Source organism: Lissotriton vulgaris, chromosome 5 (assembly GCF_964263255.1).
Source record: "Lissotriton vulgaris chromosome 5, aLisVul1.2, whole genome shotgun sequence".
Taxonomy (NCBI): Eukaryota; Metazoa; Chordata; class Amphibia; order Caudata; family Salamandridae; genus Lissotriton; species Lissotriton vulgaris.
This window is the reverse complement of record NC_141693.1, coordinates 617,399,047-617,421,909: the sequence shown is the minus strand read 5'-3', so window position 1 is coordinate 617,421,909 and position 22,863 is coordinate 617,399,047. Positions and strand designations below refer to the sequence as shown.

The window sequence follows — 22,863 nt, the reverse complement described above, 5'->3', positions numbered from 1 at the left end:
CTTATGTACCATTTCCTGTACACTCATTTACACACGTATGGCTGTCTCGAGTCACTGTACGTTTGATGTAAAGTGTTCTGACACTTTAAACAGGTATGAGTGGCGTTATAAAACTAAACAAATCTAAGAGACAGTGGTTATGGAGACTTGGGGGTGATTGTCAAATGATGGTAGTGAGGAAGTCCGTGGCAGAGGGGGTCTTTGAGGGGGGCGCCAACTAACTGTCGCACAGGGCGCCACCAGAGCTAAAGCCGCCCCGGATTCCCCATTATTTAATCTGGAACTGTAAAGGGTGCTTGAGACCGGTGAATCACTCCAACCTTTGTGATGACAGAGTTCTTTTTTTGAGTGGTAGTGCAAAGAGTAAACAACTGGGCTGTGAAGGGTTTGCTTTTAATCATAACTGTACTTACACAGCCCTTGGTACCCCTACGGAGGTGTTGAACGGACAGTTATTTAAAAAAGAAATTGCTTTACATAAGCCCTGGGATTCCTAAAATCTAAATTTTGGAAGAACCATTTTAAAACTATTTATACATTTTGTATTAGTCTATATTTTACAGTGTGTAATGCAATGCAAGTATAAAATAACGACTTATATACTCACAGTGCTTTCTGTCACAGGCTGTGATCACGTAGCACTAAAAATACACTAGTCTCCTTTGTACCAACCAAGATTTAATTCCTTATAAATGAGGCCCTTTGTTTTTAGCTACACCTTTGACCATGCCCCCATGCTCCCTGACCTTTGGTTTGCCAAACACCGTTTGATATTATTTCCCCACTGTAAACATTTTGTGTGGTAATAGGCGGCGTTTGCGGTTCTCGATGATGAGGAGTACCAGGTTCTAGAACTTTTTATCAGGAGGGGGTCCTTACAACTAAAAACGTTTGACAAGTGTGTCTCAGCATCAAAAAGTTTGAAGATCTCTGGCATAGAGGGTGTTAAATAATTATCCATGGAGCTGGTTAGTGCTTAAGAGGTGCTCCCTTCTACTGGACTGTGGGCGTTTCAGGAGTGGGGTTGCCATATCTCATAACCCCACCATTTAAATGTTCACTCATACCATGAATTGCAGAAATTCTTATATTGTATGCAAGAATTGTTCATAAAAGCCCTCAATATTTGAGGTGAGGCAGAGGAAATTCCTTTTTTACTACTGATGATGTTCAATTCTTTTCGGATGTTACTGCCCTTCGGACTTGAAATTTTTAATTTGACATGTTCTGCACTTAAAAGCCCTGAAAGCATTGATTCTGTAGCGCTCATTTTTTAATAAAACCTTTTACGTTTTCACTGATCTAGAACCAAGTTACTGAGTGAGCCCAAATGAATTAGTGAAGTGCATTTTGATATTTTGGGAGGCGCCTTAACGAGGAGACATGATGCCTCGTGAAATGGAGGTTAACCGTTTCAGAACCAGTAAATTGTGAAAAGACTGCTGAGGTTAATTTTGAGGTTGCTCAGTTTTGGGGGTACCCTTTTGCTTCCACAAACATGCACATATTTAACCCCTCCCATGCTTGTGACGGAACCGTTCCGTCACAAGCCACGGGTGAGCTGTGCTTGTGGCGGAACGGTTCCGTCACGGCCCGCTCGCCGCGCCTGCGCGGCGCTGATTTTGAGCCTGCGCGGACGCTTTAATGGGGGGACGGGTTCGTGACGGAACCGTTCCGTCACAAGCACAGCTCGCCCGCGAGCCGTGACGGAGCTGTTGCGTCACTAGTATGGAGCCGCCGCGCGGGTGCCCCACCCCCTTAGCGCTGCGGCGGAATAGCCGCCGCAGCGAAGGGGTTAAAAGACAAAAGGATAGGTAAGGACGATCATCAGTGTCAAAATTGTTTGAGACTACAAGTCTCCACCTCAAATAAAAAACTCCTAACACAAACGACAATGGTGGATCATTCACTCTTATTCCCAGGTATTCGTCGGGAACCTGACATTTTGGCTTCAGACAGGCAGTCTAATTGTTTCCGATATTTGCACTTAGCACATGTAGAATGGCAAGAGAAATTCACCTACCATGACCACAAAGTGCTATATTAAATAAAAACTCTTCTCCCCTTAGTCTGCTTAAACAGTTTTAAGGCATCCTCTATGTGGATCAACTTTTCGTCATATCTAGGATTTACATAAATGCATGGCTAACTATGGAACATTTCTTATTTTACTCCTTGGATAGAGGCACTTCCAGGTCATGGTTACTCCCCAAAATGTTGTACTGCTTCTCACGCCAATGGTATGACTTATTATGAGAACAAAAGTAATGTACCTGTTCAACCGCTGGCATGAAACAGTTCTGCATCAGCCAAGGATTCTGGATCACAAAGTTACTGCGAGTTGGTGTGCTTTCTTGTTCTTGGGTCTATATTAAAACAAATTCAAACCTTGTAGTAATGCAATTGTTTTGGGTTGTCCACACAGTGCACAATAACAAACACAAGATCATGCAAAACACCAATAAATCACATATAAAATGAAATAATCACTATTTATGTTGTAACACAAAATCAGCACTACCCAGTGCCCCTTACAGAACTATTTAGATACTCACTGCGGACTTCACTGAGCCAAAAGAAGTGATAGCATGGCGCAAGGATGGAACATCTGCCTCAAAGTTTAAAGATGAAGACTCTTCAGGTTTAAGGGTCAGGTTACCAAGCCTGAAGAAATTGAAAAAGATAATCTGGTTTAATACACATTAAAATACATTAAAAAAAATACAATTGGAAGCTATATTTTCTTATTGCCTGTTTTGTGAATTCAAAATAAATAATTACAATTGCATTTAAAGAACCACCCCTAGTGCCTATCTGCCCATTGGATAAACTGGTCTAAGCTTTAGGTTTTTCCTTTTAGCGATACCAGGGTATCCTGCTGGGATTTGGTCCAGACCAAGTCGAACTTGTACAAAGTCAAATATACCTCAGGGCAAGTTCTTCATCATGTGAAACCAACATACACTAGATGCAGAAGAGCTTTTTGTTCATTCAGTCACAAATTGAACCTGTTTCGCGATCCAGCTGAACCATTATTGCCTTGACCACATTTACCAATGACTGGTGACATCACAATGCTCTTTGTTGGGCTATCGTGTCCATGGCCTGCTTAAAGTATGAGTATTGAAGGTATATTACAGACCGTGTCAAAATGCAAGGGGGAAAACAGCTTTGGAAGCTAAAAGCTCATCAGTCAGAGAATAGCTTAAGCCCTTGGACTACAACGAGCAAATTCTCCTCTTTTGAAATGGGTGTTGTAATACTGTAAAAATGAATAAATGACCAGAGACTAAAAGTAAGAGTATAAAATGAAGAAAACAAGAGTAACCTCAATTGTGTTCTTTCATGGTCTTTTAACTTGGCATTGGGCTAAAGTGGACTTTTAGCCACATTTTGGACAGCATTTGTGATTTTACAGCAAATTAAGATAACAAATTATTTATTCAAATTGGTGATAGGGTATATGCAATGCGTCCCAGTGTTGCCAACTTGGCGGATAGCTCTTAGCCAGGCCTTCCTTCTTTAACAACACTTAAAATTTGGACTTGCAGGCCCAACGTTTTTAATCAAGTAAATAAAACTACAAAAATGGTTCTCCTGGTTGCCAGTTGGGCATTTCTTGCTTAATTTTTTTAATGAGAAAGAACGTTCTTCCTACAGACAGTTCATTCAAACAAACATTGAAAACAAGAACAGTTTCCAAAGCAAAAACTAAAATCCAAACAAGGAAAAAATCGGGGAGAGAATTTATTTACTCTTGCCTGTGAATCAATCATGACCTAGCCACTTTGCCGAAGGTTAATTGTAAGCTGTAAAATTTTAATAGCTCCTTTAAAAGGATCAATGCATTGAAAAAAGAGGTTTTGTATATGCATTGTGTTACTTACATGCTGTTCGAATAGAAAATGCAATTAAAAAAACAAAAAACAAGATTAGGCAGCTTGTGCAAAACCGAAGACTAATTAAAAGTAAACAGTACAGGGATCAAGACAGGCTGCAACACAACATGCTTTGTTTAAAATCTCAATGTACAGTTTTCTGTAAATTACTTTGAGCTCTATTAAGTTTTTCCAATATACTATAGGTTTGCACTCTTGCTAAACGTATACCCAGAGCAGAATGAAAAATAGTCTAGTACTATGTTCAATCGTAATTTGCAAGAACATTTAGAGTGTTCAGTACACACACAAAAGCGTAGGGGAATATGCCAAAGGAAATGTTCTGGTAGTTTTTTAAAACAAGGACATAATCAGAAATACATAAACACTAAGGCAATATTTTACCTCTCTAAGCAGCAAGAGATCTGATTGGTTAGGTCGTTGCTGTGAGGGGTTTCCAGCTGGTGGATCAGACAATTGAACTGTCCCAACAACTGCAAAAATAATTACAATCATTCAAAATATAAAAATACTATTACTGCTTCAAATCAATCTAGAAAGTTTTGAATCGTGATTTATTTTGTTCCTTTCTAAAACAACTCATCTAAAACGTAGCTTTCCAAATAAATACAAATGAACCAGCACGAGGTCCACATAGGTAAAAAACACAGATATTAAGCTTTAATTCTTACCCAATAAAGTTGCTGGGCTTGTTGTTGTAATGCTTCTTCTTTCAGCTGTTGGATAAGGTCTACTTGCTCAAGCAACCACACTTCCCGACTGCGCAGACATTCCAGGTGTCGGCTTATACAACTGTGAATTTGGGCTTTTACCTGTCAAGCAGAAATGGTTTTAACATGCAGAAATTGAAAAAATAGCAATATTGAACAATGCACGGACACTACCCAGCCTTACTTCTAAAATGCTGCTCAAATTTAAAGTGACCAACAAAATTGTATGTGAAGTCATAGCATAACAGGTTTCAGCATAGTGGCTTACACTATGTAACGCACCCAAGTATGCGATCAAATTGAATGGCCTTTTGCAATGGATGTTAGCAGTTACAAGGCTGTAGCTTCATATGCCAAGAAGTTAACTAAGCCAGCATTTATACAGCCTCATCTTCATGTTACGTGTGCTAGGCTTTCTAGTTTAGACATGTAGTTTAAGAGACTTACTCTAGTCCCTCCCATTGCCAAGAAAACAGCCAAATATTTTCAATTAAAAGATTTCCGGAATTATGGTGAAGTCAGCAAAACAACACTAAAGATTAGTGGACTTATCCTAAAAATGATCTCACAGCAACAGTGAGCCCCAGCTGTCACCAAATGCTGCAGGTCCGAAAGGGCACACGATTAGGTGCTTCATAAACAGATCTGTCACTACATGTTATTGCTTGAAGAGCTAAAACTAAATGAAAATGACTCGGAGTTGCTTGAAGCACCACAAACAATGAATCACCACCGGATGGAGGTAACCACTAGTCTAAACTTACCATTTGCACGGGCAAAAAAGAACTAAATCAATTAAAAAAGACGATCGTTATATATCAGGAGTAAAACATATCTAACATTATGCTAGTGAAAGGGAAAAGAATTCTATAGCTTTTGGAGTTTACGACAGTTTCAGACGTGGGGAAATAAGGCCAGCAGTCTTCCTACTGAAGGATAATTGTGTATGTGAAGCTACAAAAAGTGCTTCAACATCAAAGTATTAATAAAATACATGTTGTGCAACAGAACTACTAACAGCACAGAAAAACAATGAATTTCACAGGTTCCCTTTGTGGCAAGCAAGAGCAGCAATAGATTTTTAATAAAAGTTTATCTAGTGTTGTCATTTCCACTATGACACACCCCGACTAGAAGTCTGGGGCTTTAACAGAAGAGTATCCTCCTTTCATTATCGGGCAAAAATAGTTCATTTGAACTCTTTTTGTAACAGATAATAGGTTTTCTGGGATCCGTTTTTATGTATGCTCTTCTGAATGTTAAAACCCACGATACTGAGGTCACAGAGAATGTGACGGAAACCTCAAAGGCCCTTATGGCTTCATCTTTGGAGAAAGTTTTATGTACTTCACCTGAGAACGGTATGTGTTGAGAAAAAAGAGGGCCACGGAACACTACCTTATGAAAATATCATGAACTCCACCAGTAAACAGATATGATAACAGCCAGTCAGTAAGCATGTTCTAGGACTTATCTAATGGGACTTAGCTGGGATCAGTGGAGCGACAGCACATGGCCTTCGTGCACAGGGAAAACGCACACAATATATTTGAGCTAGAATAGGTAGGTGTCCCTTAGAGGGGGAATTGGGTACTCATTGAAAATATGGGTCTCCTTTTGGTTTGTGAGCTGCAGGAGGAAATGGGGAAAACCTGATAGGGTTAATGTTATTCTTGCTTGTCAGAGCACAGAAGGAGAAACACTGCTTCAGTTTTTGCAGCCTGATTGGCAATGGTGTGATTAAATACGTTCACCTGCCACCAAAAGTTATTAAACTTTTTTTGCTGGGTAATGCTGAAGCTAGCACTCTTGCTACTACTAGATGATGTTTTTCGTTCTATTTTAATTTTTTAAGATGAAGCAAACTTCAAAACCGGGGCTGGAGCATGTAGAATGCCTTGAGAGGAGCCAGTTTAGATGCAACGAACAAGATGTTATTCTACCAACTTGCATGCACGACAGGACCTTCTGAACATGCTCTGCCTTTGTAGATATCTCCTCGAGCCTTGCTATACTCCGAGACCTTCCTTACAAATCATGCCATATGTAGAAAGAGCTCTACTGCTTTTTAGAAGCATTTTGACAACTTCAAAAACACGATAAGAATTTGTTTATTATTACCTCTCTTCCATTGTCTTTAGTCTGCTGTTCTGCCTTTAAGATTCCACAAATTGCTTCCTCCAAGTCTTTCCTAGCTTGGAGGCACTTCAAGAGGGGATCCCTGTTGCAGGATCCTCCGCATGGGTCCTGTGTGGCGTCCATTTTCCTCTGTGATTCTAAAATTTAAAAAACATGACAGTTATGTCAATACAATAAACCCAAGCATACTGATCAATATGTTCCTACGAAACAGTGAAGTCTAGCATATTTGTATTAACTCCTTCAATGTTTTCCAAAAAACACAAACTGAATGTCGAAAAATATAAATGTTTTTCATGATGATCAAGAAACAGAGACAGTCTATAACCTTGAAGGAAACAATGGAAAAGTGTTACCGCTATGGTGTTTTGTCACAAGCTACATTCCCCCTCATCCTACTCCTAAAGACTGCTCCCGTTTGATCTGCCTTACAACATAGTTCTAAAGGACGATGATCATTACCAGTACATTGTAAATAAAGCTGGTAAAGAGAAAACAAAGTAGAGAGATATCTTCTACAGGCGAAGTAGTAGTATCAACTGTAATCATACTTTAATGCACAGCAGAAATACAGCAAGAAGTGGGAAGCAGATAGGTCAGGAAATGCAGTTTGCAGGATAAGATATGGTGCATGAGATCATTTTTAGGTCTCGCGACCTATCGATGTGCGCAAGCGCATCGAGCGGAGCGAGAATTCAAGTGGCGAAAACATCGTCAAACCAAAGGGCTTTCAGCCCCGCGGTTTTCATGCAGTTCACGTGAACCACGTGATTAACATGCACGCGCATTCAGGGCCAGCCCAGCACATCAAAGGGCTTCTCCTCCCCTAATTATTCATGGCCGGCCGCAGGCCGGCCGTACTTTCAGTTTCCCGAAACGGCTTCTCCTCACCTAATTAGGGGAGGAGAAGCCCTTTGATGTGCTTCACACCAATGCGCCTCACAGTCATTCCTAAGTCAGTACTCTGCCTCTGCCCAAGACCTGCCTTCTAACACTGAGCCTCACAGGCAGGCCGTGGCCAATTGCTGCTTGTTTGTATTTGCTTCGGCTGCCATTCTCAGACTCCACGATCTGCTCATGTGACATGGTTGCTCCACAAGACGCTTTACACATTACACTCATCTGCCTGAAGTGGGAGAGCATATGTCATAAGTACATATGTCCTCTTCTTTTGCCTCTGAGTTTTAAACAAGCAAAGCTGGTCCTTCTGTACTTGCAGTTTCACTTCTAATGTGTGTTGTTATTTATCATGATTTTTAGCTGAGGTGTATCACGCTCGTTCATGAGTTTGATCTTTTCATACTGTGAAATGTTTTCTACGTTGTTTTTGATTGTCTTACCGCTGGAGGTCTCCCTGTGCTACATTTAGCCTCTGACACATGCAACGCCACTCAACAACCCAACGCCACTCAACAACCCAACGCCACTCAACAACCCAACGCCACTCTAACACGCAACGCAAATGACACACGCAACGCCACTCACACACGCAACGCCACTCTAACACGCAACACCACTCACACACGCAACACCACTCACACCCACGCAGTGCCACTTTTACCCACACAGCGCCACTTTCAGACACACAACGCCACTCACACCCACGCAACGCCACACTCACCCATGCAATGCCAATCACACACGCAATGCCAATCACACACGCAATGCCAATCACACACGCAACGCAAATCACACACGCAACGCAAATCACACACGCAACGCAAATCACACACGCAACACCACTCACCCACGCAACGACACTCACTCAAAGCCACTCACACCCACGCAGTGCCACTTTCACACACACTGTGCAGTGTACAATAGGTCTCGCAGTAGGAAAGTTGGAGATATTGGTTTTGTAAATGACAAAGCCCTTTATGTTTTTAACATGCAAAATAAAAATAAAAGGCATTGTTATTTGCAATTGTAATAGCTCCAACTTTCCTACTGCGAGACCTATTGGCAACGCCAGTGCTTGTTATCACAAGTCATCTAAGGTGAAAACATGATGGTCTCAATGTAAAGACTGTTGAACAATATTTTCTTGGTGGGTGAAGTATCCTTTATAGTAGAATTTTAGGACTATTAATATACGTTGACACTTAATGACCAAAGAACGATGTAAATATCTAAACACTACACCCCGCTATCATAGCTATGTTGCTCCTGGCACCAACCAATCCTACATTCACAGCTTTGTGAGCTGCATCTAAGCTTTAACTCTGCAAAACCCAACTAACCTTGGTAGAACAGCGATAACAAGTGCCTCAGTAGTCTACCTCAGTGCACGATATTGCACAATACAGAAACAGGCTATCTGCAAAAAAAGCTTTCACTCCATTAATACAGTTGATACTTTTAGGTATTTAGTAATGCAAATGCATATAAAGCGTCTTTGTGCACAGGTGGCTTCGCAAATATGAGAACTGAGAATTTACTTTTCAGACTGGAGGTGGGACAAAACCAGAAAACAAAATTACACGCATCTGGGACAAAAGGGGGAAAGGAAAATAAACGTTGAAATGTCATTCTAATAAACGTCAACCTTTTCATTTAAGTATGAAGTCCAAAAAATGGGCCAATTACTGGGAGGCTGCACGATTAAAATCACCTGCTCCACGTAGAGACCGAGAAGAAAATACACTCGATGGGTTAAGAGATTTTTTCTCATTGTAATTGTATGTGCACAAACCCCAGCCCATCGTTCAACAGGGCGTACCATATCAACTTAAACTACCGACACAAAAGTGACAGCCGCGGTTATAAATGAAGGATTCTTATTAGACGTCTATAAATTCCGAGGAGCAGTCACGAGATTGACAGAGACCGCACATACTTCGCAAAATGCAGTGTTCCCCTAACATTAAAGTATACAATATTTTAGGAGATTCTGAAGAGGCAACCACGTGTAATATTTTAAATTTGATCAACGCAGTATCTAATCAAAATAGAAAGAATCCGAGCACAGACTTGAGCAGCCAGTGCCAGGCCTGTCCACACCAACTAGAGGGGTCGGACTGCACATGACACCCCCCCCCCCCTTCCCCCCTCCCTTAAACTCGGCCAGCTGCGATTGCAGGTTTTCCATAACGCCAATGCTAGATTGCGGGGTTACCGGCGAGGATAAGTGGAAAGGGAGAGCAAGAGAAGAGGGATAAGTCTGCGTACTCTGTACACCCATGTCGAATCCTTACTTGAGCTGTGTATGTTAAAAAATAAAATACAAAATAAATATATAAATAACAAAGGGTGTTCCAGGCGGTGTGAGGGTTCCGCGGCTAACATCTTAATGCTCGATGTACACGGAAGGTCTTGCTGTCCAATACGTGTGTCCACATACAAGTCGAGCGAGTAGCCGCTCGTCACACGCCGGTAGGATTAGAGGCATACAGCTGGGTTTTACCAATGTTTCGCATACCAAGAACGCAGTATAGTCCGATATAAACACCAACCCTACCTCTTTGTTGAGGTCCCCTAATCGGTGCTTACTGTGCACAAAAAAACACCAAGTTCAGATGAAGTGCACTCGTTCCATAAATATTAACCCACATAGGTCCCTCCGTGGTGGCTGACGGCCCCCGTTCACCCCTCACCTGCGCTGCGATCCCGGCTGCCGCTCCGGCTCCACAGCTGCCGAAACAGGGCCCCTCGCCCGTGCACAGCCCCTATCAGCTGGAGCTAGCGGCAGCGCGCACGGACAAGCGTCACTGCGCGAACCGTCTGACGTCACTGGCAGACATTGCTTGGGCAGAAGACTCGCACGTCCGCACAATGAACATAGAAAAAGGGTTCACCGCAGAAGAACCCACGGAAAGTAAACCGAAGACAGACTTCTGTCACACGACCACAAGGCGCATTAAAAATAGCGACTAGACTACGCGTGGGGCGCTATAGCAAGCATGATAAACGTACTGATTTAGGCAGCAGACTACTTTACTATTTAACATTAATAGTCCGTAAAAGCACAAGAGTTTAACTTTCTCACGCGGAAAAGAACCAGGACAAGCGAATGGAAAAATTAATTTTACAGCTTCTTTTTTTCAAAATGCCTCACAATTGTCAAAGGCTGTCAGGTACCAAAGAAATTGCATCTGTACGTGCCCATCCCCACACCATCGAACATTTTCTAAGCACCGGGGCAAAAGTCACTTTCGCTGCTCCGGCACTCGTAGCAGAACTACGAATACACTGCGCCGAGTCCAGCCTCCATAGGTGCTGAATGTACACATACATGACAACACTCACGACTAAGGCGGGAGACTAACGATTTTATTAAGTCAAACAATGCTTTCTACAGTTGGCTCCCTCATAGAAAAATATCCACGTCAATGGTGAATTAATTTGCCCCCGAATTCCTTTCTAAACCTCCTGTTTGCTTTTCCCCACAATTGGTGCGTCTGACATATATAGAGGGCATGGTGATCACGCAGACCTTATCTTACACTTTTTAGTATACGTGTTATTAAACTCATCAGAAACTACTCAAAGCAGAGGTGAGGACAAAACATGTAATTGTTATAATGTGGCACTCACTGTCTGTTGGGCGCTAGTTAAACACAAAAAGAAACATTTTAAAAATTGAAAAGGTTTGTAGATTCTTGCCCTTATTATTTAAGGGCGGAAGATATTGGAGCTCGAAAATGGACAAGGGGGATAATCACTTTTTCTTTAAGGACTACAACAGGAACGATTACAAACAAGCGCAAAGATGCACAGGTTGAAATAAAATGTATGGCACAATTCTGTTGTGCAGTCACTACTGCCTCGCTACAGACAAGTCCACTCCACACAGGAGCACAGTGCACGTTATGAACTAACCTCCGGCCTCGGACAGAGATAGCAAGAGAGACCATATGTGGCTATGAATGCAATACAGACATACATTAACTTCCTATCACAAAACATCCTAATCCTGGACTGGCTACGCAGGGACGAAGCCGTCTGCAACAGCTCATCTTGGTCAATCTTCTACTTTTACCAGAGACCATTCTGAGAAATCCATAACCATCACAAAACAGCCATGCACGGGGAAGTCAAAACAGTTTGAAAGTGCATACAATGTTCCGGTGCACGACCCTGCACTCGTTATTCAGTAATTTTAATACAGGACACATATTTGCTTGGTAATGTTTAAAAAAAACTCGAGCGATGCCATGTCTGTGTTTAAAAAAGCATAAAATCAGCTGCCGAAAGCTTTAATAAAATCTATATGCACTCCATTATAGAAACCTTGATTCATGAACGCTTGCATGAGCGCTAGTAGCCGAGAGCTCGAAAATAAATTCTTTGGGAAAAGCGTTGCATAATTATTGTAGATATCAGAACCCCCACTAAGAAGTAGAAAAGAAGTGTGGCTTAACTGCTAGATCTGCCACCCATGGAACCAATCCTGTCTTGGCTCAGACTCAACATTGTGGGCAAATCCCCATCTCCATGTGCCTAAAAATTTTAAATGTAATAATGCAAGCAAGAAGTATTTGTGTAAAGTATACTTGATGTGCACGACCTTGTAGTTCATCTCCCACAACCCAAAGTACTTGTACAGTGCTCCGTTGCTTCATAGCTAGGTTTGTGCTACGTAAATACATAATACACGTGCAGTTTAGGTCAGTAGACACTAACTAACGGAAAATTCAACACTTTAACATTAATTCGGTCTACATCACCACAAATATTTCTAAAAACAGAGCCACATTACAAGCCAATTAGAAATTGTTCTTTGCTTCTGTCACAATGTAAAAGGGCAAGTCTTAGTTTTAAGAGACGTCACTCATGTGACTTATTAACAACATGACTGTCTTTGTCTATACTTGCACATATCCCTGGGTCATTCCAAATAGCCTTGTGCCACTTGCTCATTCCATTAGTCCAACATTCAGCAGAGGCTAATATTAAGTCTTCCTGTGAGAAATTTAGGGTTTGTTAAAAAGTCTTCTCAAATGAAGGACCAGACAAAAAAAGTAATCTACATTTTTTTTAACCTTGGAATTTTCCACTGTATGCGATTAAACATATTTTAAACAAGGGCAGGAATCTTAACACGAAAGGCGTAGACTTTACTACATCGCGGATGTTTTCCAAGTCCACCACTGACTAATTCATATAGTACATGACGTTTTCTATGCATTCCGGTTTTTACAGTCCTGTTTATCCCATTATTAAACTAGGGAAACAAGTTCTAGAATGGAAGTACAAAAATATGTATAGAATCAGCAATTTACGCATGGACCTGTTTAAACTTGAGACCTCTACACTATGGTGGTGCAAAAATCCAGTGAGAGATTCGTGTATCAACAGCTCAATGCTTGGTCAGCCAAGTGAAAGGGCCGTGGTAGTACGAGCAGCAGAAAAGTATTTGCATACCCAAAAGCCTTTAAACATTACTGTGTGAACTTGCTGGCTTCCCTTTGCCCCACCAACATAATGGAAAGGTTAGTAACAGGCACTTAAATTTAGGAAAAACTAGGGCCAGGCACGCTAATTTGGAACAGCAGAGCCGAATGACAAAATACTATAGAATTAGTAAGCACAATTCACCTTTGAAATTCAAATTCATTAACAATTGCTCGAGTAAATTGCACAAAACTAAAACAAAATATTTACCACGGTTGCAGACTCTCATTACGAATTGAGTACAGCTTGAGTGACTGCAGAAACAACTTCACATGGAGGGAGGTTTTATGCAACAAGGTCAGCTTTTATTGGTTTAAGAGCCTTTGAAAATATGCCACCTTTTGCAACTACAGGGTAGGTCACAGTTAAGGTGTGGACAAGTGGAGCGCAAGTGCTTTAAACACGTACCATCAGATTATGCGGCTGGCAAAAACAACTGGATTTTGTGACACAATTACACCACCACCGCGAGCTTAATGAGTAACCCTTCAATGATCACAGAATGTGCATCATGTATATTCAATTCGCTTTCACATCTGGTACATTTGGTTCTTCTGCACCATACAAACATTTGGATTTTTAAAGATTAGTTACTAAACACACAGATTTCGTAATCGCATGCACAGCTGTCACCTGGCTGGCCTCTCCCAGAGTACCCCAATCCACCGATTGGGGCCAGGAAAGGGCGAGCCCATTACGTGTTAAAGGTGAGGGCGAGATATTTCAGATGTGGGACATTATTCAGAGCAATGAGAATATCCTGCAGGTCGCAAGTTTACATCATGGCATGTCCAACATAGCCACTCATCCTTCAGTGGTCGATAATGTGAGAACTATCCTTTATTCAAGATATAACAATTTGGAGTGAGCTCTACAAAAAACAAGATTGGGCCTGCATTCTCCATTTCAGTACCTCTCCAACAGAACTATCTTCTACCAGCGGGAAAAAGTTAAAGTTTCCACATAGTTTAAATACCAGTTAAACAGCATGCCATCTAATTAGTTGGCTCCATTCACAACCACCTATCAAGGTTTTACCACACCCCTAAATGGAGTATCAACACCCACTTACAGGGAAAGTACATATTGTTAAAGATGTTTCACATAGCGCAAACTGCTGTTTGTACCCAATACCAAACAGACTCGAAAGACCAGTTTTATCCACAGCAAAGGCAAACAGAGAAGAAGGCCTGCCATCCCCTTGAATGCTAGGAAATATAATTTTTTTGCTGGTTTATCCAAGACTGCATAGTGCAATGGGACTCAGGAACTTCCATAACCAATGCTTGTAAGAATACATGTTGTTTGTGCAAGTCATAATTCGAGCTTGTTAGGCCATATGGGTTGGGACCCATCATGTTGTGCATCAGATCCGGTATGAAATTAGTGAGCTAGTCTTTGGGCAGGTATGGCACTCTCTCTGTGACATCATTCTGTGCACCGTGATGCTGGCTAGCTGTTTAGTCAATCAATCAAATAGTCTTTATTTGACCTAAATGAGGCCATGAAAAAAAACACAGAATACATACAATTTAAATAACATATTATACAATTCTTTAACAAAAAAAAAACAACACACTTAATGAGACTGATAATTATTGTAAGTAGGTACACGCAGACAGAGATGCTTCTTCAATCTTCTTTATTGGATAAGTAACAAGTAGTACAGTGACATGAACACAGGTACATCCTCCGCCTTCCCTTCCAGTAACTGACTCCCCCACCACATTCTACCAGCATACCTTCCACGCACTCTACACGTGCACACACATACACGCGCCACACACATACACGCGCCACACACACGAGACACACACGCACGATACATAAATCAATACCACACACCCTCCTCCTCAAAAACTTAAGAACCATCGGAAAGAATCATCCTAATTTGAAATCAGAAAACCGGGCTGGCATCTTCCTTACTCTATCACCACGGAGAAGACATTCACCTCTAATACCAACATTTGAACGAGATGATCCGACATCATCAACGTCTCTAAGATCTCTAGCACCAGATGAACCAACGTCATCAACATCTCTAATACCGTTACCAGTCTCACAATTAGGCTTACATGTACCTGCATTGCCAGTCAACCCCAAATCTTTTACCAGACCAAAATCATCACCTAACAAGTAACCACTACAAGACCCACCATCAGAATGTACACCTACCACACCACTCCTCTCATTACAAAAGCTCAATTGGCGAAAATTCCACCTTTTGCCATCTTCCGTGATCAAATTCTTATGAAGACCAAATCGAAGAAAATTCAAGAGAAATTATGTTCATCTGGGAGTACTTCATTAAAAAATGCTATTGCAGTAGCTAGGGGTGTAGAAATTTCAGACCAATGCATTCGTGAAGTCAGGAATGAAAAGAATGATTCTGATTCAAATTCTATTAATGTTGTAAATAAGGGTGACAAGTCCAAATTCAAGAGTGATAGTAAGATGACCAATTATTCATCTTATTCCAGTAAGAAGGGCAATGAAAAGAGTTTTGAAAGAAATAATGACCCGAAAAAGTTTGCATGTTTTAGATGTGGGTCTTCTACCCATTTGGCAAATTATAAGTGGTGTCCTGCTCTCGATAAAATTTGTACCAACTGTAAGAAAAAAGGACATTTTACCAGAGTATGTCGAAATTTCAAAGCTAAAGTTAATTATTTGCAAGATGATGAGCAGGATGACATTAATTGTGTCCAGGGCGAAAATCAAGATGATGTTTTCCACGTAGTGGGTGACATATGCAGTATACATGATGAAGTAGCTAAAGGGACGAGTAAGGTTAAAAAGTTACCATCATGCCTTGTTGATATTGATGGGTTAGAAGTAAAGGTCATGGTTGACTCTTGTGCCTGGTATACCATTATGGGTATGGACTTATTCAAATCCCTTTGGCCCAGCAGGCCATTATTAGGTCCTGATGTACATCCTGGAAGTTACACCGGACACAGAATACCTTTAGAAGGTTTTATAATAGCCAAAATAAGTTTTGGGTGCAACTCTTGTCAGGGTAAAATTTATGTGGCCAACAAAGGTGCGACTATTTTGGGGTGGCCACACATTTTTGATTTAGGTATGAAAATTGACCCTAGACTGGAATGCCCTGTTTATTCTATTCAGGATGAGTGTGTTGAAAAGGATGCTTACTCAAATCTCCAAGAGAAATTCCCTGATGTATTCTCAAATGGAATTGGTAAAATGGTTGGATTCAAGCACAGAATAATATTAAGGGAAGGTGCATGTCCCATTCGGCAAAAACTTAGAAATGTCCCAATTAGTTATAGAGAAAAATTGGGTGAAATACTTAAAAAATTGTGTAGTGATGGTATTGTTGAACCAGTTGAAAGCTCTGATTGGGTTTCGCCAGTGGTCATTTCGCTTAAATCTAATGGCGATTTGCGCTTGTGTGTATAGTTCTAAGATGTTTAAATGAGGCTATCTGGGTTGACACATTTCCTCTTCCAAATTTGCAAGAGTTGACATCCTCTGTTGGTGGTTCTTCTTGGTTTTCCAAGATAGACTTGACTAGTGCATACCATCAAATCGTGTTAGAGGACGATTCCAAACACTGCACTGCTTTTATCACCACAGAAGGAATGTTTAGGTATAAACGTATGCCTTTTGGTCTCGCCAGTGCATCTGCAGTGTTCCAAAGGGAAATGTGCAGGGTTTTACAGGGTATTGAAAATGCTAAAGTGTTTCAAGATGACATTTTAATATACGAGAAGAACAAAGAATGTCATGATAAAAGTTTGCTTGCAGTTCTGGAAGCATTAAGGAAAAGTGGACTAACTATTAAAAATGAGAAATGTGTATTCGGAAAATCTGAGGTAGAATACCTAGGGCATGTCATATCTAAGGATGGTATTCGGCCTAAAATTAGTCATGTAGATGCTATCTTAGCTGTTCCAGAACCTACAAGCAAAGAACAATTGATGTCATTTCTTGGACTGACAGAATTTTATTCACGTTTCATTGAGAACTATGCTTCAAAGGTTGAACCTTTGAGATCTTTACTAAAAAGAGGTGTAACGTTTACATGGGGTGATCAACAGAAAACATGTTTTGAGAAAGTGAAGAAGGAAATAGTTACAACGCCTTGTTTGAAACCCTTTTTACCAACGGCTGAATGTGTCCTATCTGTGGATGCGTCTGGGTATGGTATAGGCGCTGTGTTTTAATCCAAAATTATTTTTTTTTAAAGTTAGTGCTCAATGTCGCTGTCGCTGTAGATCCCATCCTCGTCGCCATATATTGTAAGTAGGTACACGCAGACAGAGAGGCTTCTTCAATCTTCTTTATTGGATAAGTAACAAGTAGTACAGCGACATGAACACAGGTACATCCTCCGCCTTCCCTTCCAGTAACTGACTCCCCCACCACATGCTACCAGCATACCTTCCACGCACTCTACACGTGCACACACATACACGCGCCACACACATACACGAGCCACACACACGAGACACACACGCACGATACATAAATCAATACCACAATAATAGCTGTTTAGTCTGTCACAGGGGTGTAGACTTCCTATCGCTAGACGCCCAGGAACTATTGTATGGGGTCATGGACAACAAGTTTTCATGTTTAATTTGTCGAACAAGTAAGCATTACTGACAGGCGTTTCAGTATAAAAACATGTAAACATTTTTTAAAAATGTAACAATTTTTGGCTAGGTATAATTCTCCCAGAACGCTTCCTGATTAACCTCTTCCGTGATCATGACGAGCTGGGCTCGTCATAACGGCTGCGGTCCGCCCACGCGTGATTGATTCCCCGCCTGTGCGGGCAAATTAATCAGTGGGTAGAGTCGTGACGAGCCCAGCTCGTCATGAGTACAGCTCCACTGTGACTCATGACGAGCTGGGCTATTCATGAGCACCGCCGCGCCTCCCCCCCCCCCCCCCCCCCCCCTGCACAGTGGGGGAATTACCCCCGCAGCGAAGGGGTTAAATGCAGAAGCAGGAGTGTTGACTTTTTGCTTTAAAAATAAAACACATAAAAAATTGCAACTTAAAAATACGTGTTTTGTACAATTTTTTTACACCAATTCTCTAAGGTATCTTTTCGTAAAATGTGCTTGATGCATTAATATATTTAAACAAATTGAAAGATAATTAATGTAAAACCATTGTGGACAATTTTCAAATAAAAACTTTAGGGCCCAGTCCCAAAAAAATACACAAAAGTGTATCTGAAGATATGTGTCCTTGCTTGGTGTCGATTTATGACTTTCAGGAATTTGCATAAGTTGCCTGACTATGGGCAAACTGTACTCCTAGCAGACTTCTGTGCATTCTATGTCAGGACCGGAGGTGAGGATTATGCTATTCTTTCTTCACTTTATTGAATAGCAGCCATTTAAAGTCAAGTAAAACAACTACTATTCCCATGAAACATAGGGAATAAACAGTTAAAGCAATTGAGTGTCCACAGATAGAGTGTCTCTTCATCTGCACCAATCAGAGGTCCCCCGGTTGCTGTTAGTCTTCTGTCCCAGTCTACTCTTCCTCTTTCTTCGCTGCTTGCAGCCAAGATAAGCCCTACTCTTTTGTTCTCTTACTGTTTTTCAGTCAATGCTAAGGGCCATATGTATCGAGCACTAATGCGTTCTCAAATCCTGAAATTTCGGCGTTTGCGAACACATTAGTGCTAAAATGGTATGTATGAAAGAAATCTGCATGCAAAATAAGGAATCGCAAAATCTGCGATTCCTTATTTTGCGATTGCATTTAAGGAATCGCAATTTTTTTGATTCCTTAAATGCAATGTAAGAAGCATTAAAAAAATGCAAATTGGCCTTAAGGAATCGCAAATTACCACCAACTTCAAGTTGGTGGTAATTTGTGAATTCCTTGAAAAATGCACTTTTTTGCATTTTTCAAAGTGCAATGTGAAGCACATACATGCCCTTGGGGCATGTATGTGCGCCACATGTGCACCCATGCTAATTTCAGGGGTGCAACAGGGTGTCCTTTGGACACCCCTGCACCCTTGAAATGATTCTCAATTTACGATTCTCAAATTGCGAATCGCAAATTGAGAATAACTTCCCATTCATTTGTATGGGCCTCCTGGCCCATAGAAATGCATGGGAAAGTATTCCTTAATTGCGATTCGCACTTTGCGAATCACAATTAAGGAATACTAAGAAATCGCTAAAAAAATGCGATTTTGTACATACTTCCCTATTTGCGATTCTCAAATAGTGATTTCTAAAAAAATCGCTATTTGAGAATCGCAAAACAGGTTGTTGATACATATGGCCCTTAGTCTGTTAATGCTTTGTACTCAATGGCAGTTCAGCTTATGTTTTAATTCTGTGCACTGCGATGTAGGGGGTTCATTTAATTGTTTTTCCGTGTTCATTGCCAGTGCTGTTTCCCTCACGGCCGCTTGTGGGTGGCGCGCGTGCCAACATTCCACTTTGTGGACGCGCGCCCGCCTCAGCGTTCTCGCTAGTTCGCATGGCTTTCTACATATTTCCTAACAAGTTTATTAAGGTTCCTGAGCGAGTCCGCCACTACTCGGCAACACATTCGGCCGCGGGAGCGTCTGAGCTCCCTAGCGGCCACATATTTGGTGCCGGCTTGCGGTGACCGCGGCTCACCGTTCAAGAGCGATTGACTACGCATCAGGCTGTGGCGTGAGTCCGGAGGATTCCGCGCATTCCTAGCCCTTCAGAATCCGGAGCCGCATCGCCGCGGGAGCTTGGTCTTTTGCCTGCTCAACACCCCTGATCCGGGTCTGTAATTGTTTGCCATTAGGCAATTCCCTGTTATTGACGCTCACGCCCCCTTGAACGCCAGAGACTCTGTTCTGTACCTGGCATTAGGCAGTTGGTGGAAGTTCTCCCTGCCTGGGGGTCCATATATTTTTGGCCAATCAATGCTCTATAAATACATATAAGAGTCAGTATTGCAGACAGTGTCTGCTGGGACCTGTTTTTAGCAGGCCACCCTAAGATACATTTGGCACCAGGGATGTTTGGGCCCTGGGCTCTCTACCCTCTACTTATTGCGAGCACTGCCAGCCCCTACTACAGGCTGACACCCAGACTCCCCTTTAACCTGAGGCATACCAGCTCTTCATATTACTTACCTCGTAGACCCTACCTATATTTCATGAATTACCTGGTATAACACTAACTTAAGTCATGGAGACTTACCAGGATGACTTCTACCAAGACGATCAGTGGGAGGACGACCCACTTACTGCCCTTCAATGGGACGAAGACTTTAATGAGGCTGTGGACGTATCTGTGGAAGTGTGCCTCCTGCCAGACACACTGGTGCAGGGTCAGCCTTTGTCCACGGTGTTCAAACAAGTAAGGAGAATCAACACTGGAGTGAAGTAAAGATCAGATCATTTATTAACACTCATGATCGGGGGCCTCGTCCAACAAGCACCAAGAGATACTCGAGTAAGCACACTGGGCAAAGATTACCATCCACAAAGCGGTGGAACAGGCCACGACACCCCTTGAGGAAAGGTTATCCTGAAAAATCGACCAGGCCTGTGACAAACTGGCCAAGGCCTCCCAGACCTTACGGACTATCCCTTCCCTCAGCGGTCCTCTAGCAGACCAGCTGCCCCCACCAGCCAAATGCGCTAGGGACGCTGGGGTGGACCCAGATGCATTAGCCTGACTTAAACACGCTTTCCTGGTCAGCACTACTCCCCCATCGATTCCCGCTGCCACTGGGGACGGGGGCCAAGGAGATGCGGACTATGCCGCTGGCCCGTCCAGTCCTTGGCGTCCTCTGACGGGCAGAATATATGTGCGGACATGTTGGACCCGGACGGTATCTTCCACCCGAGGTCCTCAGACTGGGCCCTTTTGGACAAGTTTGCCCAATACGTTGCCAGTCTGATCCGCCGCCCGCTTGAAGCCACAGTCCGCAACTGCCTTAGGGCGGAGTGTCCGCGCCCCTCCCTCAATGGGAAAGTAGCCGCCACTCCGGACTTTGGCCCCAGAATGGCCACTTTTCTCCCAAAATTTGTCTAGGACCCTAAGAAGGGCAATGATGGGTCCTGGCGCGCTTGTCAGGAAAAGGTACTTGGCGCCTTGGGCCAAACCACCAAAATCTTGGACATGGTGGAGCAGGCCAAAGTGTCAGGATCACTAATATCCCCGATCACCTCTCATCTTGGGCCCAGCGCACAGTGGTGTTTCATGGAAACGCCAAATGTGCGATATCCTCAGAGCGGCACAGGTCCCTCCTGATCAAGGTCGACCCCAAACTGGGGAACCTGGCCGACTCCGAGGCGGGTCCCGTTGCGCAGGAAAGCCTCTTTGGCGAACCTTTTATTAAAGAGTTAGGGAGGTTCGTAAACACCATTACCTCCCTAGATAAAGCACATTCCTCCATTAGGAAAGTGTTTCACACTCGGGTTTTCCGAGTGTCCGGCGGTCCTAACCAACACAGGGGACAGGGTTCCAAACACAGGCAATATCAAGACCAGGCTCGCTTTGGCAACTTTTACCCCACCCGCGGACAGCCAGGCACGAACAGAGGAGGCAGAGACGGTGGCACCTCCAGCTCTTCTGGTGAGTGTTCTCCCTTCTTTCCTTCTAAAAGTGAGGGGCCGTCTGGCACATTTTCCCCCAACTTTGACTTACATCATGGGGGACGCCTGGGTCTTACAAACTGTAAGGGGTTTTCACATAGAGTTTCACTGGCACCATAGCTGCCCATGGCTCCCCGGCCGCTCTGTTGTTCCGAGGCAGACTCCGCCTTGGTCGATCAGGAGGTCCAGTCTCTCATGGACAAGAAAGCAATCGGAGAAACCCTGCCACACCCCAGAGGTTACCTCAGCAACATCTTCCAAGTGGACAAGACGGACGGGGGACAACGGCCTGTCATCAACTTACACGAGTTCAACGAGTGGCTGGTCTACTGCCACTTCAAGATGGAAGGCATCTATCTGCTTCGCGATATTCTTTGTTCCAACGACTGGATGGCTCACCTCAACCTCAAGGACGCCTACCTTGCGATCCCCATTTGCCAGCCACATCGGCAGTTTCTGCAATTTCCCTGGCGGAACAGGACTCACGTGTTCATCACTCTCCCTTTTGGCCTGTCCTCCGCCCCTTGGTGTTTCACCAAGGTACTTCGGCCGGTGATCGAGCGCCTACAGGCCTCGGCATGAGGCTCATCGTCTATCTAGACTACATTCTTCTATGGCTCAAGACCCCAGAACACTCTATCGTCATCTCCAGACAGCAGTCGACCTTCAGAGCCTCGGGTTTGTGATCAATGAGGTCAAATCCACTCTGACTTCATCTCAGAAAGTGTTTTTTTTCGGCTTTTCGATAAGACTCCATGGAGTTCACCCTCAGCCTTCCCTCTTGCAAAATGACAAAAATCTGTCACGAGATTCGGAGATCTCTAGCCCAGACCCAGATATCCCTCAGGCAACTAGCTAATATTGCAGGCCTCCATTCAAGCTATATTTCCGGGCCCACTCCATTACAGAGCCCTCCAGCACCTCAAGGCTACACACCAACACAAGGGCCTCTCTTATTCTCACAAAGTGATTATGTCAGCGGACGTCAGGGAGGAGCTCCAGTGGTGGCTCTTCCGCATGGAAGCCTGGAACGGACGAGCCATTTTTGGTTTCACGCCAGATATCAGAGTGCGAGAAGATCCGGCTGGGGCGTGAGGAGTGGCGACTTCACCACGGGAGGTGTGTGGTCTACGTC

General features: G+C 43.0%; 1 protein-coding gene across 10 annotated transcripts in view; it reads right to left on the bottom strand.

Moving 5' to 3' along the window:
- Positions 1 to 22,863, bottom strand: part of NCOA4 (nuclear receptor coactivator 4) — an 80,569-nt gene that overhangs the window by 13,161 nt on the left and 44,545 nt on the right. For 4 of the 10 annotated variants that reach the window (XM_086922060.1, XM_086922062.1, XM_086922055.1 and 1 more), the window contains exons 2-6: positions 6,731 to 6,885; positions 4,571 to 4,711; positions 4,284 to 4,372; positions 2,556 to 2,664; positions 2,274 to 2,366 (exon numbers count right to left, since the gene is read on the bottom strand). In XM_086922060.1, the coding sequence (XP_086778186.1) occupies positions 2,274 to 2,366; positions 2,556 to 2,664; positions 4,284 to 4,372; positions 4,571 to 4,711; positions 6,731 to 6,871 (573 nt within the window). In that variant the 5' untranslated portion in view covers positions 6,872 to 6,885. Of the gene's footprint in view, positions 1 to 2,273; positions 2,367 to 2,555; positions 2,665 to 4,283; positions 4,373 to 4,570; positions 4,712 to 6,730; positions 7,406 to 8,733; positions 12,217 to 13,351; positions 13,421 to 22,863 lie in introns of those variants that run through there. The other 6 variants (XM_086922058.1, XM_086922065.1, XM_086922061.1 and 3 more) reach the window with 6 other exon arrangements.